Source organism: Rhipicephalus microplus, chromosome 1, assembly GCF_043290135.1.
Source record: "Rhipicephalus microplus isolate Deutch F79 chromosome 1, USDA_Rmic, whole genome shotgun sequence".
Lineage (NCBI taxonomy): Eukaryota > Metazoa > Arthropoda > Arachnida > Ixodida > Ixodidae > Rhipicephalus > Rhipicephalus microplus.
In genome coordinates this window covers 226,454,240-226,469,001 of record NC_134700.1, presented here as the reverse complement: position 1 = coordinate 226,469,001, position 14,762 = coordinate 226,454,240, and the positions used below count along the sequence as shown (strand labels likewise).

The window sequence follows — 14,762 nt, the reverse complement described above, 5'->3', positions numbered from 1 at the left end:
CTTTATTTCGCATGAAAATAGTCGTTAAGCGTGTCTTGCTTTGTGCACGTCGTCAAATTCCAGTCATCCTCAATATCATTTAAGTTTGTCAAATAGGCGAACTTAGTTCTTTCGGCCACAGCAGCGTTAATTGACACATGCAAGCTGTGAAGCTTGACAAAAGGTTGGTTAGCAGCGGCAGCGAAGGCATTGGCATATTCATAACTGCATGGGTACACTTCTACAGCAAGGGCAGGCATGATCTCGGCATCCATGCAGTCAGAAACAGCTACGTCATCTGCAACGATGATGTCACTCACTGTCCGAGATGGTGCACGAATATGCTAAGTCGCAGAATTCACTGAGGCACTGTACACCATTGTCAGTGGTCATGCTGCACTCGAAGTCGTCACTTGGCCCGCAAGGAAAGCTTGTGACAGCACTTTACTTGATGTCGGTCTAACCACCAGTCGTAAATTTTTATTGCTACGTGCGGGTCAACATTCTGTTCAACTCCCGTATGGGGATTTATCAGGAACGAGGCGAGAAGTGCACAAGTCCACCAGGCGCAAAAGACCACGCCGAGTTCCCCCCGTCGACATGTTGACGATATTGATGTCACTTGTGGCTTTGTAGTTCGCAGCCGCTGCTTTCAACTGTTTTGATGCGAAAAGCTAGCAAAAGCGTAGCCTCCGAAACGTGTTTAAAAACTGAGAACACTAAAAATACATCACGAGGCTGCACATCTCGGAGGCCATGCTTTTCAAGTTCGCATGCCATTGTTTGCTAATAAACAAGGAAGAAATTGTGAAGATAGCACCGAGATCACCGAGTCACTTGCATTCTCAGTTCGGTGTCCTCGGCAATCGGTATTTTCGAAAAACACTATGTCTCCATGTTAAGACCTGCAGAATGCGCGCCAAGCACTCCAGTGCTCTCGCAAGCGCCGTGCAACAGTCCAGGTCAGCGCAATGGAATAACACAGCCTTTTTTGTCACCTGCATCTGAAAAGAGGTCGGAACTTGTGAGAACACGACTGAAAATTCATACATATCTGCTAGGAAAACTGCACTTTCTGAGCTTTGGTGAGGTGTAGTGTTCGATATAGTGGAATTCCAGCTGTGTGGGAGTTCGATATACGGGTGCACTAGTCCCATACTTCTGCATGGGAAATGCAAGGGGATTTCGCAATTGTTCAATATAGCCAATAAATCGATATATCTCAGTTTGATATATTCAGGATCGCCCGTACAATATCTAATGCATTAGTGTTGATGCACTGAACATTTTGGTTTGCGCTGCAGCCCACACCGTCACCTTTAAAAGCATTGGAGAAGTTGGCTGCCCCAGTCTCTGGAGGTGGAGGGTTCCCTATTGGCACTTCAGCTGTGGGAGTTGCTCCAGCCAAGTTCACCTTTGGGTTTCCTGGAGCCAGCACAATTTCGCAGCCGTCAGCTGCTAACTTGTCGTCGGCCCAATCCACTTCTCTAGTGACATCAACGACATCTAAACCTTCGGGGTTTGTCTTTGGCTCGTCACGCCCAGGCTCTGCAGCTCCGCCATCTACTTTCACGTTTGGGATGGCAACTTTCAAGCCGGATACTTCTGCCAATACACCAGTTGCTACGTCTACACCAACAACAGTAAGTTCATGTTATAAAGGTGTATCATGATTGGCGAGTCATATTACTGTGTTGCATGTCTGTCTGAAAAGTGTCATCGAATCAGGACCTGGCAGTTCTGTACAATGTTTAAGCATCATCAAAGGTGTATTTCAGAGACATTAAACATTGATGGAGTTCACTGATGCCAGCTCAGTGACCATTTCGCGTTGCACAGAAATTCAAAATGCAAGGGACTGCAGTGATCTTACCTATCCGTTGGTCTTGATCTTGTGCTTGCAGTTTAAGTTTGGAAGCCCACAAAAGTACGAGTTCAGCTTCAGTGGCGTTCGACCACGTAGTCCGAGCAAAACGCCAAAGTCGCCTGGAACGCCAGCAGATGCGGAAGAAGACGAATCGGGCACCATTGAATCTCCAGAGGCCGAGATCTTTTTCCAGCCTTTGGTGCCCTTGCCTCCGAAGGTAACATCTTCCTTTCAGCTCGCTGTTTTAGTGAGGCAGTACATTTCAAATAGCACCTGCTGGCTCGTTTCTTGAAATGATTAAGCGACTCTTTATAGTCTGCAGCCCCGCCGTGGTGGTCTAGTGGCTAAGGTACTCTGCTGCTGACCCGCAGGGCGCGGGTTCGAATCCCGGCTGCTGCGGCTGCATTTCCGATGGAGGCGGAAATGTTGTAGGCCCGTGTGCTCAGATTTGGGTGCACGTTAAAGAACCCCAGGTGGTCTAAATTTCCGGAGCCCTCCACTACAGCGTCTCTCATAATCATATAGTGGTTTTGGGACGTTAAACCCCATATATCAATCAATCAATTTATAGTCTGCAGCTCTAGTTCAGAGCTCTTACTGTGATATACAGTCAACTTCTGATAATTTGACCCCAAAAGGAGCAATGATATTGGCCTAATTATCCGATGGGTCAAAGTGAGCAAGAGCCAAAACAAGAGATACAATGCTTGCTTGTTTGGCAGTATTTGGCCGATCATAACTTATCCCCAGATTGAACTCTCACCCAAGTGATATTTTATTAGTCAAAAGTAGAAAATTAAGATCAAGATTATACTATAGCACCTAAGCCATGTGGAAATTAAATGTCACATCTCCAATTCAAAAAGACGAAAGCGCAAACTCTTGTCTTCATGCATTGAAACTCTATTAACTTTATGTTCATCAGCACAGATTTATAATTTAAGCAACTAAAACAGGTTGCTTAAACTAATTGTGGGTGAAAAATGGCATAATATGTTACTCTGACTTTTAATTGAAAAATGTTTGTACTGTGCATTTCGTCAAATTTTATGTGGTATTGATACTCAACTGTGTTAAAGTGGTTGCTTGAAGTAATTGTATTTACTCGTGTAATCCTCGCACTTGCGTAATTATTGCAGCCCCTTGAAAAGCCCAACAAAAACACATTTTTTTTCCTTCTCACGAGTTGCACCCCCCTAAAACTGCAGCAATCATGTCATCTGCTTCTTCCTACCGCTGATGCGTATAACGCACGACAGCCTAGTGCCATCTCTTGAAGGAGCACTGACACCAAATTATGAAGGCAAGATAATGAGTGAGATAGATTTATTTAGAGACATACACAACGTCTATGAAATATCAAGGCCAAATATAGCTTAGAATGTATTTAAAATCAATTTTAAAGTGCATGCCGCGCGACTGAGCAAAATGTGGAGCTGCTTGCGGTGCCAACATCAAGGCAAATCAAATATAAACAAGCCTATCCAGTCAATGTTGGCTGTTTGCTTGCACGCACCTTTCGCTTGCGTGCGCTGGCTGTGCTAGCTGTTGGAGCTGCACCCGCTCGCGCATACTCTCGCGCGTGCCTCCTCGTCAGTTTTGCGTCGTCACGTGGTCAGCTATTGTCTTGCTATTGAAACCAAAAGAGGGAATGCGCTCTAAATAAGTGTCTAAATAGATAACCGTCGCATAGGCAGGTGCCATTATCTTCTGACTCTAAGCGTGTCCTCACTCAATTCAGGTGCATTTGCAAGACATATTCGAGCGGTGCTTGTTTTTTGCAGTGCAGATGCACGCCCATTCGTGCTGACACAGCTGCCATAGGAGCGACTAGTGACACTAGATGCGGCATTGTGTCTGATATAATGACACAAGAGAAATTAAAGCTGCTGGAAAGTGGTTGAGAAGGCCACCTTCACACTTTATATGTGCGGTGGACCTTTGCAAATATTTTTGTTTTTTTGTAGAATAAATCTTCCCTGACTGCTAGCAACAGCTATCTATTGAATAGCTGGCATAAATTTCTGGCAATTATTACTGCTCAACAGTCTCAGATTGCAAATCTGACATCTTCATTTGATATTTGACTTGCAAAAATTTTATATATTACAGAACGATGTTACTATAGCATAACAACGATGGGCGTGTGCTTCTGTCAAGTTCGCCAGCCAAGTGCATTTTTCCAACAATGCACGTACATTGGTTCGCGCAAAGGTCTGTCAAAAATTACTATGTTGCCGTAACGGGCAAATTCAAATTGATTCTGAAAGTTGAGATGCTGGACTAACGACTCGAGAAAGTTCTGGGTGCATGAGAAATAAATTCAGCTTGCCGAAATCAACGATCCATGGCGTCAATCACTGGTGATCGATTTGAATAGGCATGGTAACAAATGGGTTAACAAAAAAAAGGACGAAAATCCTCTCATACGTATGTTGTACTATTTCAGCCATGCTTAGTGTAAAAACAGAGCAGTGGCTTTTTTGTTGGAATGAACGTATGCTTGCATTTCATGGCTTTTGTCTAGGTGGAGGTGCGCACTGGCGAGGAGGAGGAAGAAGTTTTGTACAGCCACCGGGCCAAGTTGTACCGTTGGATGGACGGGGAATGGAAGGAACGTGGTCTTGGTGACATGAAGCTGCTCCGTCATCCAACCACTCAACGGACAAGGTTGCTGATGCGCCGTGAGCCGGTCAGTTACCTTGTTGTGCTTCTCTCCTTAGCAAAAAAGAATACTGGGGGTACCGGAGAAAAACGCTACGGTTTCCCTACACTCCCTCTGATGATTTTTTTTTTTACATTTCAAGTTAACGTGCACATCAAGTTCAGAATGATGTCACAATCAACAATGCCAAATGCGGCAATACAACAAGTTGCAAGCACCCCACGAATTCCAAGAAACAATCCCTTTTCCTCGCTATGCCTTTTTGCAATCATACCGTCAGTGTTCGTTGCGATGTCAACATGCCATCTACTCAACATCTGTTAAGCTGCTCACCGGTCTGCCTTTTCTCACAGTGAGGAGGAGTGCTTGGCAAGGAGGAGAGATGAGCTGACTAACAGAGCATAGTAAAGGACAAAGCGAAACAAGCAAAACTCTAGTGTCTCCCAATTAAAAGGGTCATCAATTCATAATCATAGTATGATTCTTGGCTTATAAGACTCTGTTTAACCATTTCCACAACATGTCAAAAAAATTTGTACCGAATTTGCTGGAAATTTTTTTTTGGTCTATTGGTCTATTCATAAATTACCCCTCTTCCTCGAATAAAATGGCACCATTATTTCAATACAAAGGGTTCCTTTATTCATTGTTCATTGGTGTTCTTACAGTAAAGTTCTGCACAGCCACATTTTTTTGCAAAAATGCATTTGTTAAGATTGATAAACTATGAAAGAAGGCAATACAAAAAAAAAGTTATAGTAATCTACAGTGTGCAAAAACACCTACATGAATAGGGGTAACATTTCTGCAACACCTAACACAGTTACTAGGCTGTCTTGATATGGTAGACTTCAAAGAAAGTTGTGGGTGACCACTAGGTTCTTCGGTTTATCCACAGAATCCTCATCGGAATCCTCAAACAAGAGCACATCACTTTCTGTGTCCCTACAAAACTCCAGAGTTGTCCGACTAGCAGTCGGAGAACTTCATTTTAAGTGCGTTTTCATTGCCTTGTTCCTAGGAGGCAGCCGTGTTTCCGGTAGTACTATGAAAAGCGGCTATAGAACGAAATCAAAGACACTAATGGCACATTATGGGCAACAATAGCTGTCTTACGTCAAGAAACACAACTGTGTAGAGTGTAGCCGTCATCAATAATTTTGGTGCAAAATATGATCCCTAAAACAAGTGGGAAAAGGTTAACTTTCGTCTTGGATTTATTGAAACGCTGGGATTTATTGAAACACTGGTGTCAAAGCACCACCTGCAGTCACAAGCTGCCTCGAAGTTTTTAGTCGCTGTTTTCTGTGAGCTTACTTCAGTTTACATAGTTATGGTGTTTTTTGTCAGTGAAAAGTAGTCATAATGTTCCTTTGATAAAGTTTGTGAATGTTCGTTTCAAAGAAAATGTAGAATACAGGCACTCTTTTGAAAATGGTTGCTTCACTTCTGAATTAAATAGTCATCACTCGGACATGCCAATGCATCCAGCAATAATCTTGCGGAGGTCTGCTGTGTGGGCGCTAGATTTATTGAAAGCCTTTGACATTGCAGTTACTTGAAAAACTTCTTTTGTTTTTTGGGCTAAAGTACAGCATTGTCTTCTTTTATGTTTGTTTGTTTAAGCGTAAGCATCAAAATAAAGTTCTGTAGAGTTTACCACCACTCTCTTTCTTTCTCAGTTTTTCTGCGTCTCAGCCATTGTTTTTTGGCTTTTATATTTGCAACAAGTTATCGTTTCATTCACTTTTCTTTCTTCACATTCACATTACAATTTGGTCTAATAAATTCCCCTATACTTTTTTTGCATTATTGTCTATTTGTTAGATCTCATTATTAATATTGTGTTAAACAAAAAAAATGGGTCCTTAAGTACACACTTCCTTCATTATATGTATATATATATATATATATATATATATATATATATATATATATATATATATATATATATATATATATATATATATATATATATATATATATATATATATATATATTAGTGGGTCTGGTACGTATAAGAAAAGAAGCTGGTACACCTAAGAGAAAGCAAGCAATTCCTTTATCGATTTCCGTTTCGGCCGTGGCACAGCCTTCGTCGGAGAACGCGCAAGAATTGTGTGTGAAGCAGCCTGCGTTGCCCCTCAATCTGTGGCGGAGGGCGTGCCACGGACGAAATCTACATCAATAAAGAAATTGATTGCTTTCTCGCACGTTTACGAGCTTCTTTTATATACATATATATGTGTGTGTGTGTACATACACACACACTGAAATCTCATTAAACGTAACAGGATATAATGAAATAATGGATATAGCAAAGTAAATGAAATTCCCCTTGAAAGCTCTGTTGAGACTCATGCATTTTAAACCTCATTGTAACGAGGTAAAATTGACTGGTAAATGGATATAATGAACTAAATTAGTCTATCAAATAGTGTATAAAAAAACGACCATAGTGTATTGAGTGTATGTATTGTTTTCTGCGGAGTTTGACGGCCGTACGGCGCGGCTCTTTCAGAACTCCTGCGCCGACCTTACAGCCACGCCACGTGCGGCCGAGAGATCCCTGTTTCTCACAAGCTAGGGGAGAGGATTGAGAAAGCGCTCAGCGGGTCACATGACCAAGAAGCGGCGCTGTGGTGCAAAGCGATTTCCCTCTTGCTTATTAGAACGCTCGATGCGGAAGCTTCTGAAGACTTACATTTATTCACAAATGAGAGGACATCCGTCATTAATTGAAGTAATCGGTGATGCACGTCTGCACACATTTGCCTTGCAGCGAATCAATTTCGCACATAGTTTGCAAAGCACAGTAGCGCGCGTCTAAGTCCAGTGCCGACACTCTCTAGAGATGACGGCAACAACTGCGTCTCCGCTGCTACCCTCTGCACCAAGAAAGGACTCTCCGCGACAGCTGTCTTTCCTTTTTAGGGGCGAAGCTCCTCAAAGTGGCACCCGCTCGTCCCTCGTAGTACGTAACATGTCTTACGCTTTGACCTCCAAGGAGGTGCCGGTGGGAGATTTCTCCTGTGCGTTGTTGAACAATAAAAAAATCGCAGCGTTCGCGTTAACTAAAAGCCAAATTCTTCTGTCTCTCATTCCCTATTAGCAGCCATTGGCATGTACATTGAGCACTATCAGACAAGAAAGGGTTGCTACGTTATACTCGCTGGGTGTAACCTCCTTAGTTTTAGAAAGGTTTAGCGAGCGTTGAGCCGCGGGGCCATGAATACAATGAACTAGTATATACCATGAATGAATTCGAGGTGGTTAAAGGGGGGAAGCAGATACGAAGCGCAAGCTGTAAGAAATTAAAAGCTGAATCCTCCTGTCTCTCATTTCACATTAGCAGCCACTGGCATGTACATTGAGCACTATCTGACAGGAAAAGGTTGCTACGTTATACTCGCTGGGCGTAACCTCCTTGGTTTTAGAAAGGTTTAGTGAGCATTGGGCCGCAGTGCCACGAATACAGTGAACTAGTATATACCATGAACTCAAGGTGGTTGAAGGTGGGAAGTAGACCCGAAGCGCCAGCCGTAAGAAAGTGTGCGTGTGCCACCCCTTGTTTAGTCCTTGGAATGTCTGCTGGATGGCGGTGCTTCTATATGCGGAATATACAATGAAAAGATGCGAGATTGTTGTACTTGGAGTGTTGACTAGATGGACGAATAGACACACAGACAGATGCATGGACGGACGCACGGATGGCTGCACGAACGGATGGACGCATTGGCGGATGCAGGGTGGATGCATGGACGAGCGCATGGACCGACGCATGGATGGGCGTGCGGACGCACGTAGAGACGCACGCACAGACGGGCGGATGGACGCATGGGTGGATGCATGGATGGACGCACGGACTGACGGAAGCAACAACGAATACACGGATGGATGCTTCGTCCCACTCTCCATCATCCACCCTGCGGATATGCTGCCATTTTTTTCTTTTCTTTTTTCCTGTCTCCGCGCGTGACCTTGAAAGGAGGAGGGTCTCTACGTGCAGAGGCGGAAAAGGGAGAAAGGGAGAAGCGTGGCACAGGCGCGTCGCAGATTGGGATTTGAGAAAGAGCAAACAATCCGCCACAATTTTTTTTTCTTTCTTTTTTTTTCCGCTCCCATCATTGAGAGGTGCCGCCGTAGGATTGGGCGCGATGTTGAGAGCATTTTAGGAGCACGGTATGCTCGAATTAACCGTCGCAAGTGCTTGCGCATTCGAATTGCAGGGCGTTTTCCCCCATTGGAATACACATAGCTTTGATGGGACCACAGCGCGAGTTCGAATCAAGCGTGTTCGAATTAATGAGATTTGACTGTGTTTATTTTTCGTCGTGGTCGCGTAGTGGTACATCGGGCTGCGAGGCGGTTTCCTTCCTTGCATGCTTATAGGTGTGTGCCCATCTGAGCATACATTGCCACAAACTGTTATAATCTATATAACGAAATAATGGATATAACAGAATAATTGTGGCTCCCCTTCAACTTCGTTATAACGAGGTTTGTGTGTGTGTGTTTCCAAGATAAGATTGTTTTCAACTTCGTTATAACGAGGTTTGTGTGTGTGTGTGTGTGTGTGTGTGTGTGTGTGTGTGTGTTTGTGTTTCCAAAATAAGATTGTTTGCATATGTTGCCATGCACAGGTGCTGAAGGTCTGTCTGAACCACCTGCTAACACCAGAGCATCAGTTCAGCAAGAAAGACGATCGCACTGTCACATGGTCCGCAACAGACTTCTCGGATGATGTGGCGTGTCCATACCAATTTGCATTGCGCCTCAAGAGCTCCCAAGTTGCCGAAGAGTTCTTGGCTGCTGTGGAGAAAGCAAAGAGCAAGCCCAGTGGCTCTCCCCTGCCCTCCGTAAGCACCTGTACCTGCCTATTTGTTTATCCATTTCTGTGGTTACTCTTTTCCAGCTGATATGATGATGCAACGTATCGATTCTGTGTGGCCAAAAACAGGCAAGAACTCTGTATGGAGCAGCCTGCATTGCTCCTCATTTGTTCTAAATATCGAAAAAATTGCTTGGTATCACCACTTTACAGAAAAGAAAACCTTTCTTTACATAAAACATAAAGGAAGCAAATAGTGCGGGCATTTCTTACAGATAGTTGAATCGTAGTTCTAATAAAACAAGGAACGTTATGTAACAGAACCAGTGGTGAGGGTAGTATTCAATAAGCCTTCAAAGTATCTGAAGGATGATAGGTCCTTTAAAGGTTGTATTACATGTTTCTTGTTTATCTAACAAGTGAGAGAAACAAAATGCAGGATAGTGTAATGAGAGATGCTGTCACGAATTTCGGAGGTGATGTAATCGGGGGTCTACCCAGAGGACCGGAGCCAGCCAGAGCATCGGGGAGATGTCGAGGAGAGCAGCCCAGAGCTGTTAACAGTAACTTTTAATTACAATATTTACAGGTAGCGTGTTACATGATGGTTGTAGCATCATGGAAGCTCTCGACGGAAGCATGATGGGAGCTTCTACGAGCTTGTGAGAGCCTGTCGGGTCGGGAGCGCCTCGGCGCTCGCGTTTTATGTCCTGCCCTTCCCAGGATTCCCTGCATGAAAAACAATGGAGGCCAGGACAGTCCAATGAAAATTGCCATATTCACCTCCGCCATCGAAAGGGAAAGGTAAAATGCCGTCTCCTTTCCGACCAAGGAAAGAGGGAAGAAGTATGCCCAGTTCAGCCCATGGTGAGGGAGAAAACGCGCACCGCGCACGACACAGCACAGCATGAAGATGTTGAGTCTTACGTGGAAGTCAATTTCGTAGTCTGTTGCAGTGATGGGTATGTGGCGCCAGGCAGACCACAAATTTTAGAAACAACGGCACCAAAGCGCCACAGAGAACGTGGGAAAGGCATCCGCAGACGGTATTGAGACACTGGGCCCTTCGCCCAGAGCACCTAGACGACAAAGCGAGCCGCCTCGTCGGCCAACAACCGTTCCTAATCCGTCAGTCGGTCAAGCGTGTCCAAAGGGTTTACGAGGGGCGCCGACGACCTGGGATAACTAGAAAAATGATTTCTCTGTTGTCGCTGCTCTTGGTGCATCTCTGGGAGCGCTGACTCGGAAGAAATCAGGGTAGACCCAGCCGCATGTCTCATGCGACAAAGCGGCATCAAGCCAGGCAGGCCGATCATAACACAGGCAAGTGTTAGTGGAGATAGATCGTGGGGACGTTGGTCGGCTCAGCCAGCATGGCTTATTAACAAACAAGGAGAAACACTAGAAGAGAAAACTTCAAACTGAATAAAAAAACAATAAACAGCCAAAAGCTAGAACACTACTGACAAAATCTCTAAAAGTAAACTCTTCAGTTGCAGCTGCACCTAACTACAGTCTGAATGCCCCTCCATAACTTCAGTCTGGCCACCTAGGCCTCGTCATCTGCTCGTAGCTCTAATGGAGGCGTCATACTTGGCTCCATCGATCGTTAGGTCCAAACTGCTTCATCCGACACCGTTGTTGCCAACGATCCTGCTGAAATCGTCGCTCTGTTGCATCATAGTCACGCTGTGCTGTCATAAGCCTGTCCCAGGTCGCAGATGGTGACGTGGTACCTTGTCGTCCGAAGGGAAAATGGCAAAACAGGCGCTCTCGAATGGAAAACGTGGTGTCCTGGGGATTACTGCGAGCAGACGTTTGAAAGGGGACTGCTGCGGGTGGGTTCGGAATGGCCGAAAGACACTGCAGCACCTCCAAGAAACCTCGCCCGAGTGTCGCCGAGGTCAACAACCACGCCACGGAGTGCCAGTGTTGCGGCCTCTGAAGTCAAGCGTCCATTGTACCCATCGGTAGAACATCGCTACCAATGCTATCATCTTCCTCCCTAGCCACGCAAGCAATACCAGATTATTGCACATTCCTCTTGCATTACGGCTTTTGTTATGTGCTTCGAGCCGTGTGCTATGCCATGCACATGCTCGTGCTTGTTCCGCGAGCTTCTCCACCCACTTTGTCATCTTCGTCTTCTCTTTACTCGTGATGGTGACTGATAGTGAACACTTTCAGATGCACCCTTGTCAATAGAGGTGTTTACCAATCTGGAAAACATGGAAGTGTCAAGGAATTAGGGCATGTCTGGAAATGTCAGAGAGTCATCATGGAAATTCTGAAAGACCTGGCTGGGTCATGAAACTGACCAATGGCAGTCTGTGTGACCGTCACAAAAACAATCTTTACCTTTGATGAATGCTTATAATGTTGCTCTTTTTTCTGCATCTGCAGTAAACAGCTAAGCTAAGGTGTTAAAATAAAAATCAAGAGAGAGAAAGGGATAGTGCATATTGTTGCTTATACAGATCACACAACATATCTCAGTTCTCAGGCCTGGAATTACCCACACGGATGAATTTCTTCTTGCTTGTCTTAGTCATGATTTTGGTTCAACTTGAAGGCATCCTGGTTTGTCTAAAAGCACTACGAGTAGAGGTTTGCCGGGCCTGAACAAGGTCATTTAGTGGTGGCGCAATGGCAGACATCCTCAGTTCAGCACTAATTTTATGCAAGTGCCTTGTTTTTTTAAACCACTCGAGTCGAGGGCTCATTCACAGCAAACAGATAGTCAGTTGTCTAAGCAAGCTTATCAGTGAGGAATTACGCTCAAAAGCATAATGCGAAACATGGAAAAGTCAGTGAATTTGGGAAAATAAATCAGGAGGCACTCTGACAATATTTATTGAAGCGTTAGTCACTTTTACTGCTGCCTATTGTATTAAGCAGGTACATGGGTCCTAGAACGCCAAAAATCGCAAAATGATCTTTTTGAAGGTGACAGTTTCTTAATCTGTGCCTAATTTTGCACTTGTATGAGAACCTTTCAGCTTCTCGTATCATTATTTTTGCCGCAAAATCAATTTACAACACCCATATGAGCGGGATGTGAGGGCAAATATATGCTAACATAGATGCACTGTGGCCGTTACTCATGAGCTGTTGGGGCCGTCTTGGTCTCATTTGAAAGAGTCTTCTTCATCTTCATATTGCGCCTTCACAGGCTAGCCTTGCTCATTGGTTTTTCAGCAAAAGCTCATCGTGAAGTACTAGCGCGTGATTCTATAGGCTGCTTCTGGCACGTGACAAAACCTAGGCATACGATTGGCCAAATGGTGTTTCCGCTGTTTGCTTCACCGTCAAGATACGCACAGGCATGCACCATTTTGTTGTGGTGCTGTCAACTGCCTGCTGCAGTAAAGAAGTTCCGCGCCACATAAAATTGTGATGCGGGTGTGGCCATCGCTCGCCAGAAACTTCAGAAAGAGCCCCACTATGGGTCAGGACAACGAGGATAACGAGCTCGCAGCAGTCGACAGAGTGGTCGCCGAATCACCAAAATAGGCCTAACTGAGGCTGGACCTACGAGCCTGTCGATAGCTGAAAACGTCGCTTAAAGCGACCGTGTTTTACAGCCTCAACAAGTAGAGGATGGCAAGTAAAAAGCAGAAGTGAAGCTACGAGATATATCAACCTTTGCAGCGACGGAACGGAAGCTCAGTCTTATCAATAAATGTGCAGACGCCTGCCGCGGTTCACCCTGTTTGACGAAACGACCTCGTTTGTATGTGAACTGCGTGACGGGTCATCAGAGTGGAGTTCGCCACACAATGTGCTCGCTGCCCGCGCAATGAGGGCTACTGGCAACAGGCAGAGTGCTTTTAACGATGTGTTCGCAATGATGAACATATGGTGTTGCGGTCTCCACGCGAATATCTGGCAGTCTTACATTGAAAGGAAACTAACTCCTTGCCACTCTTGGAGCCTCGAAATTGAGGAGTGAGTGCGCAAGTTCGGTTCACGACATCTACATGTAACTCAATCTGGACAAGCAGGAAAACATCGATGTGTCACACGACAGATCGCAGATGACACACCCACATTTGTCACACATCGGCATCAGTACCATCACAGAACTGATAAGCGGCCTTGTTGGCAAATGAGCACATGGTGACTATTTGTAGCAGAACTTAAAGAAACAACACGCTCATGCAAACAGTCTTTCTGATTGCATGCCAGGTGCATATTAACTAACTAAAAGTATGTGTGCCATGATAGTTTTCACTCAATAAGGCTAAATAAAGTTTTAACAATCCCCCCCCCCCCCCTCCTTTTTTTTTTTTTCAGAAAATATTTTGATCACTTTGCTTTTGAGAAAACACATTTTGATCACTTTGCTTTTTTGGTTCTGTAGAAACGGACCTAGAACAGCTAGAGCAATGATTTTTTTGCAAAATGTAGGTAAATGTGCACAGAAAGCGCTGAGAGCCTATTTTAATGTGCTGCGTCAATTTTTCTATATTATCAATAAAATTTTTTTTTGTTCTTGTTTACACGCAGACAATGAGCTTTAGTGTGCTGTAATTTGAGGAGTACTTGTTCATTTTTTTCATCAGCTAGCAGCATTGCTCACCTGAGGCTTTCTAACCTAAGGTGTTAGTGTTAATTACATGTAAGTGTTAATGACTATGTAATTTATGTACATGAATTTTTTATGGTTTGAGTGAACAAAATAATGTAATTGCCAATTACCACAAAAAATAATTTACCTGCATAAAGTGTAGTTCAATAGTTAAAATAAGCTCGAAAAACTGAATAAAGCTGTGCTGTTTCACTTAATTTGTTAAAGAAATAACCAACTTTATATTTAAAAACTATGTGCCCCCCCCCCCCCCCCTAACCAAGTCTTCAAACATCTTTTCGCGTTTTCTCAAAAACAGTTTTTGCCTATGGTCTATACCGTTACCCACAATATCTTTTGATCTAGTGATAAGATTTCAATGATTCTTGTTGCAATTGAAAGCTTATTAGTTCCTGTACACAATAACGCTACTAAATTATAAAATTTGGGTAAAAAATTGTTTAATGTGCTGATAAAACTGATGAAATTTTGCACGTTCCCATTACCATTACATTACATATGGCAATAACTTTTATATAAATAGGGCTAAAATTACAGTGATTGTTTAGGTGTGATCCTTGATTGCTCTAGAGTGTATCCATTATAAAGTGTATTAAGGCATACTTAACTAATCATAATTGGCGGGTAAGAATGGATGGTCATGTCGCCGACTTACTGTCAGTGCTCTCGGGAATCCCGCAGAGATCTGTCCTGGAACCACTCTTATTTTTGGTGTATATCAATGACATTTCTGCTATCATAGAGTCAGGTGTACAACTTAAACTGTTTGCAGATGACTGTTTATTATATTCCTCTGTACGGAACAAAGAAGATCAAGTTAAAAATAGCA

The 14,762-nt window shown here is 43.9% G+C and overlaps 1 protein-coding gene across 3 annotated transcripts in view; it reads left to right on the top strand.

The window, feature by feature from the left end:
• The window catches only part of LOC119166796 (E3 SUMO-protein ligase RanBP2-like), a 136,687-nt gene that overhangs the window by 79,795 nt on the left and 42,130 nt on the right, over positions 1-14,762 (top strand). For all 3 annotated transcript variants that reach the window (XM_075891469.1, XM_075891471.1, XM_075891468.1), the window contains exons 26-29: positions 1,284-1,622; positions 1,884-2,063; positions 4,374-4,538; positions 9,155-9,370. In XM_075891469.1, the coding sequence (XP_075747584.1) occupies positions 1,284-1,622; positions 1,884-2,063; positions 4,374-4,538; positions 9,155-9,370 (900 nt within the window). The remainder of the gene's footprint in view (positions 1-1,283; positions 1,623-1,883; positions 2,064-4,373; positions 4,539-9,154; positions 9,371-14,762) is intronic.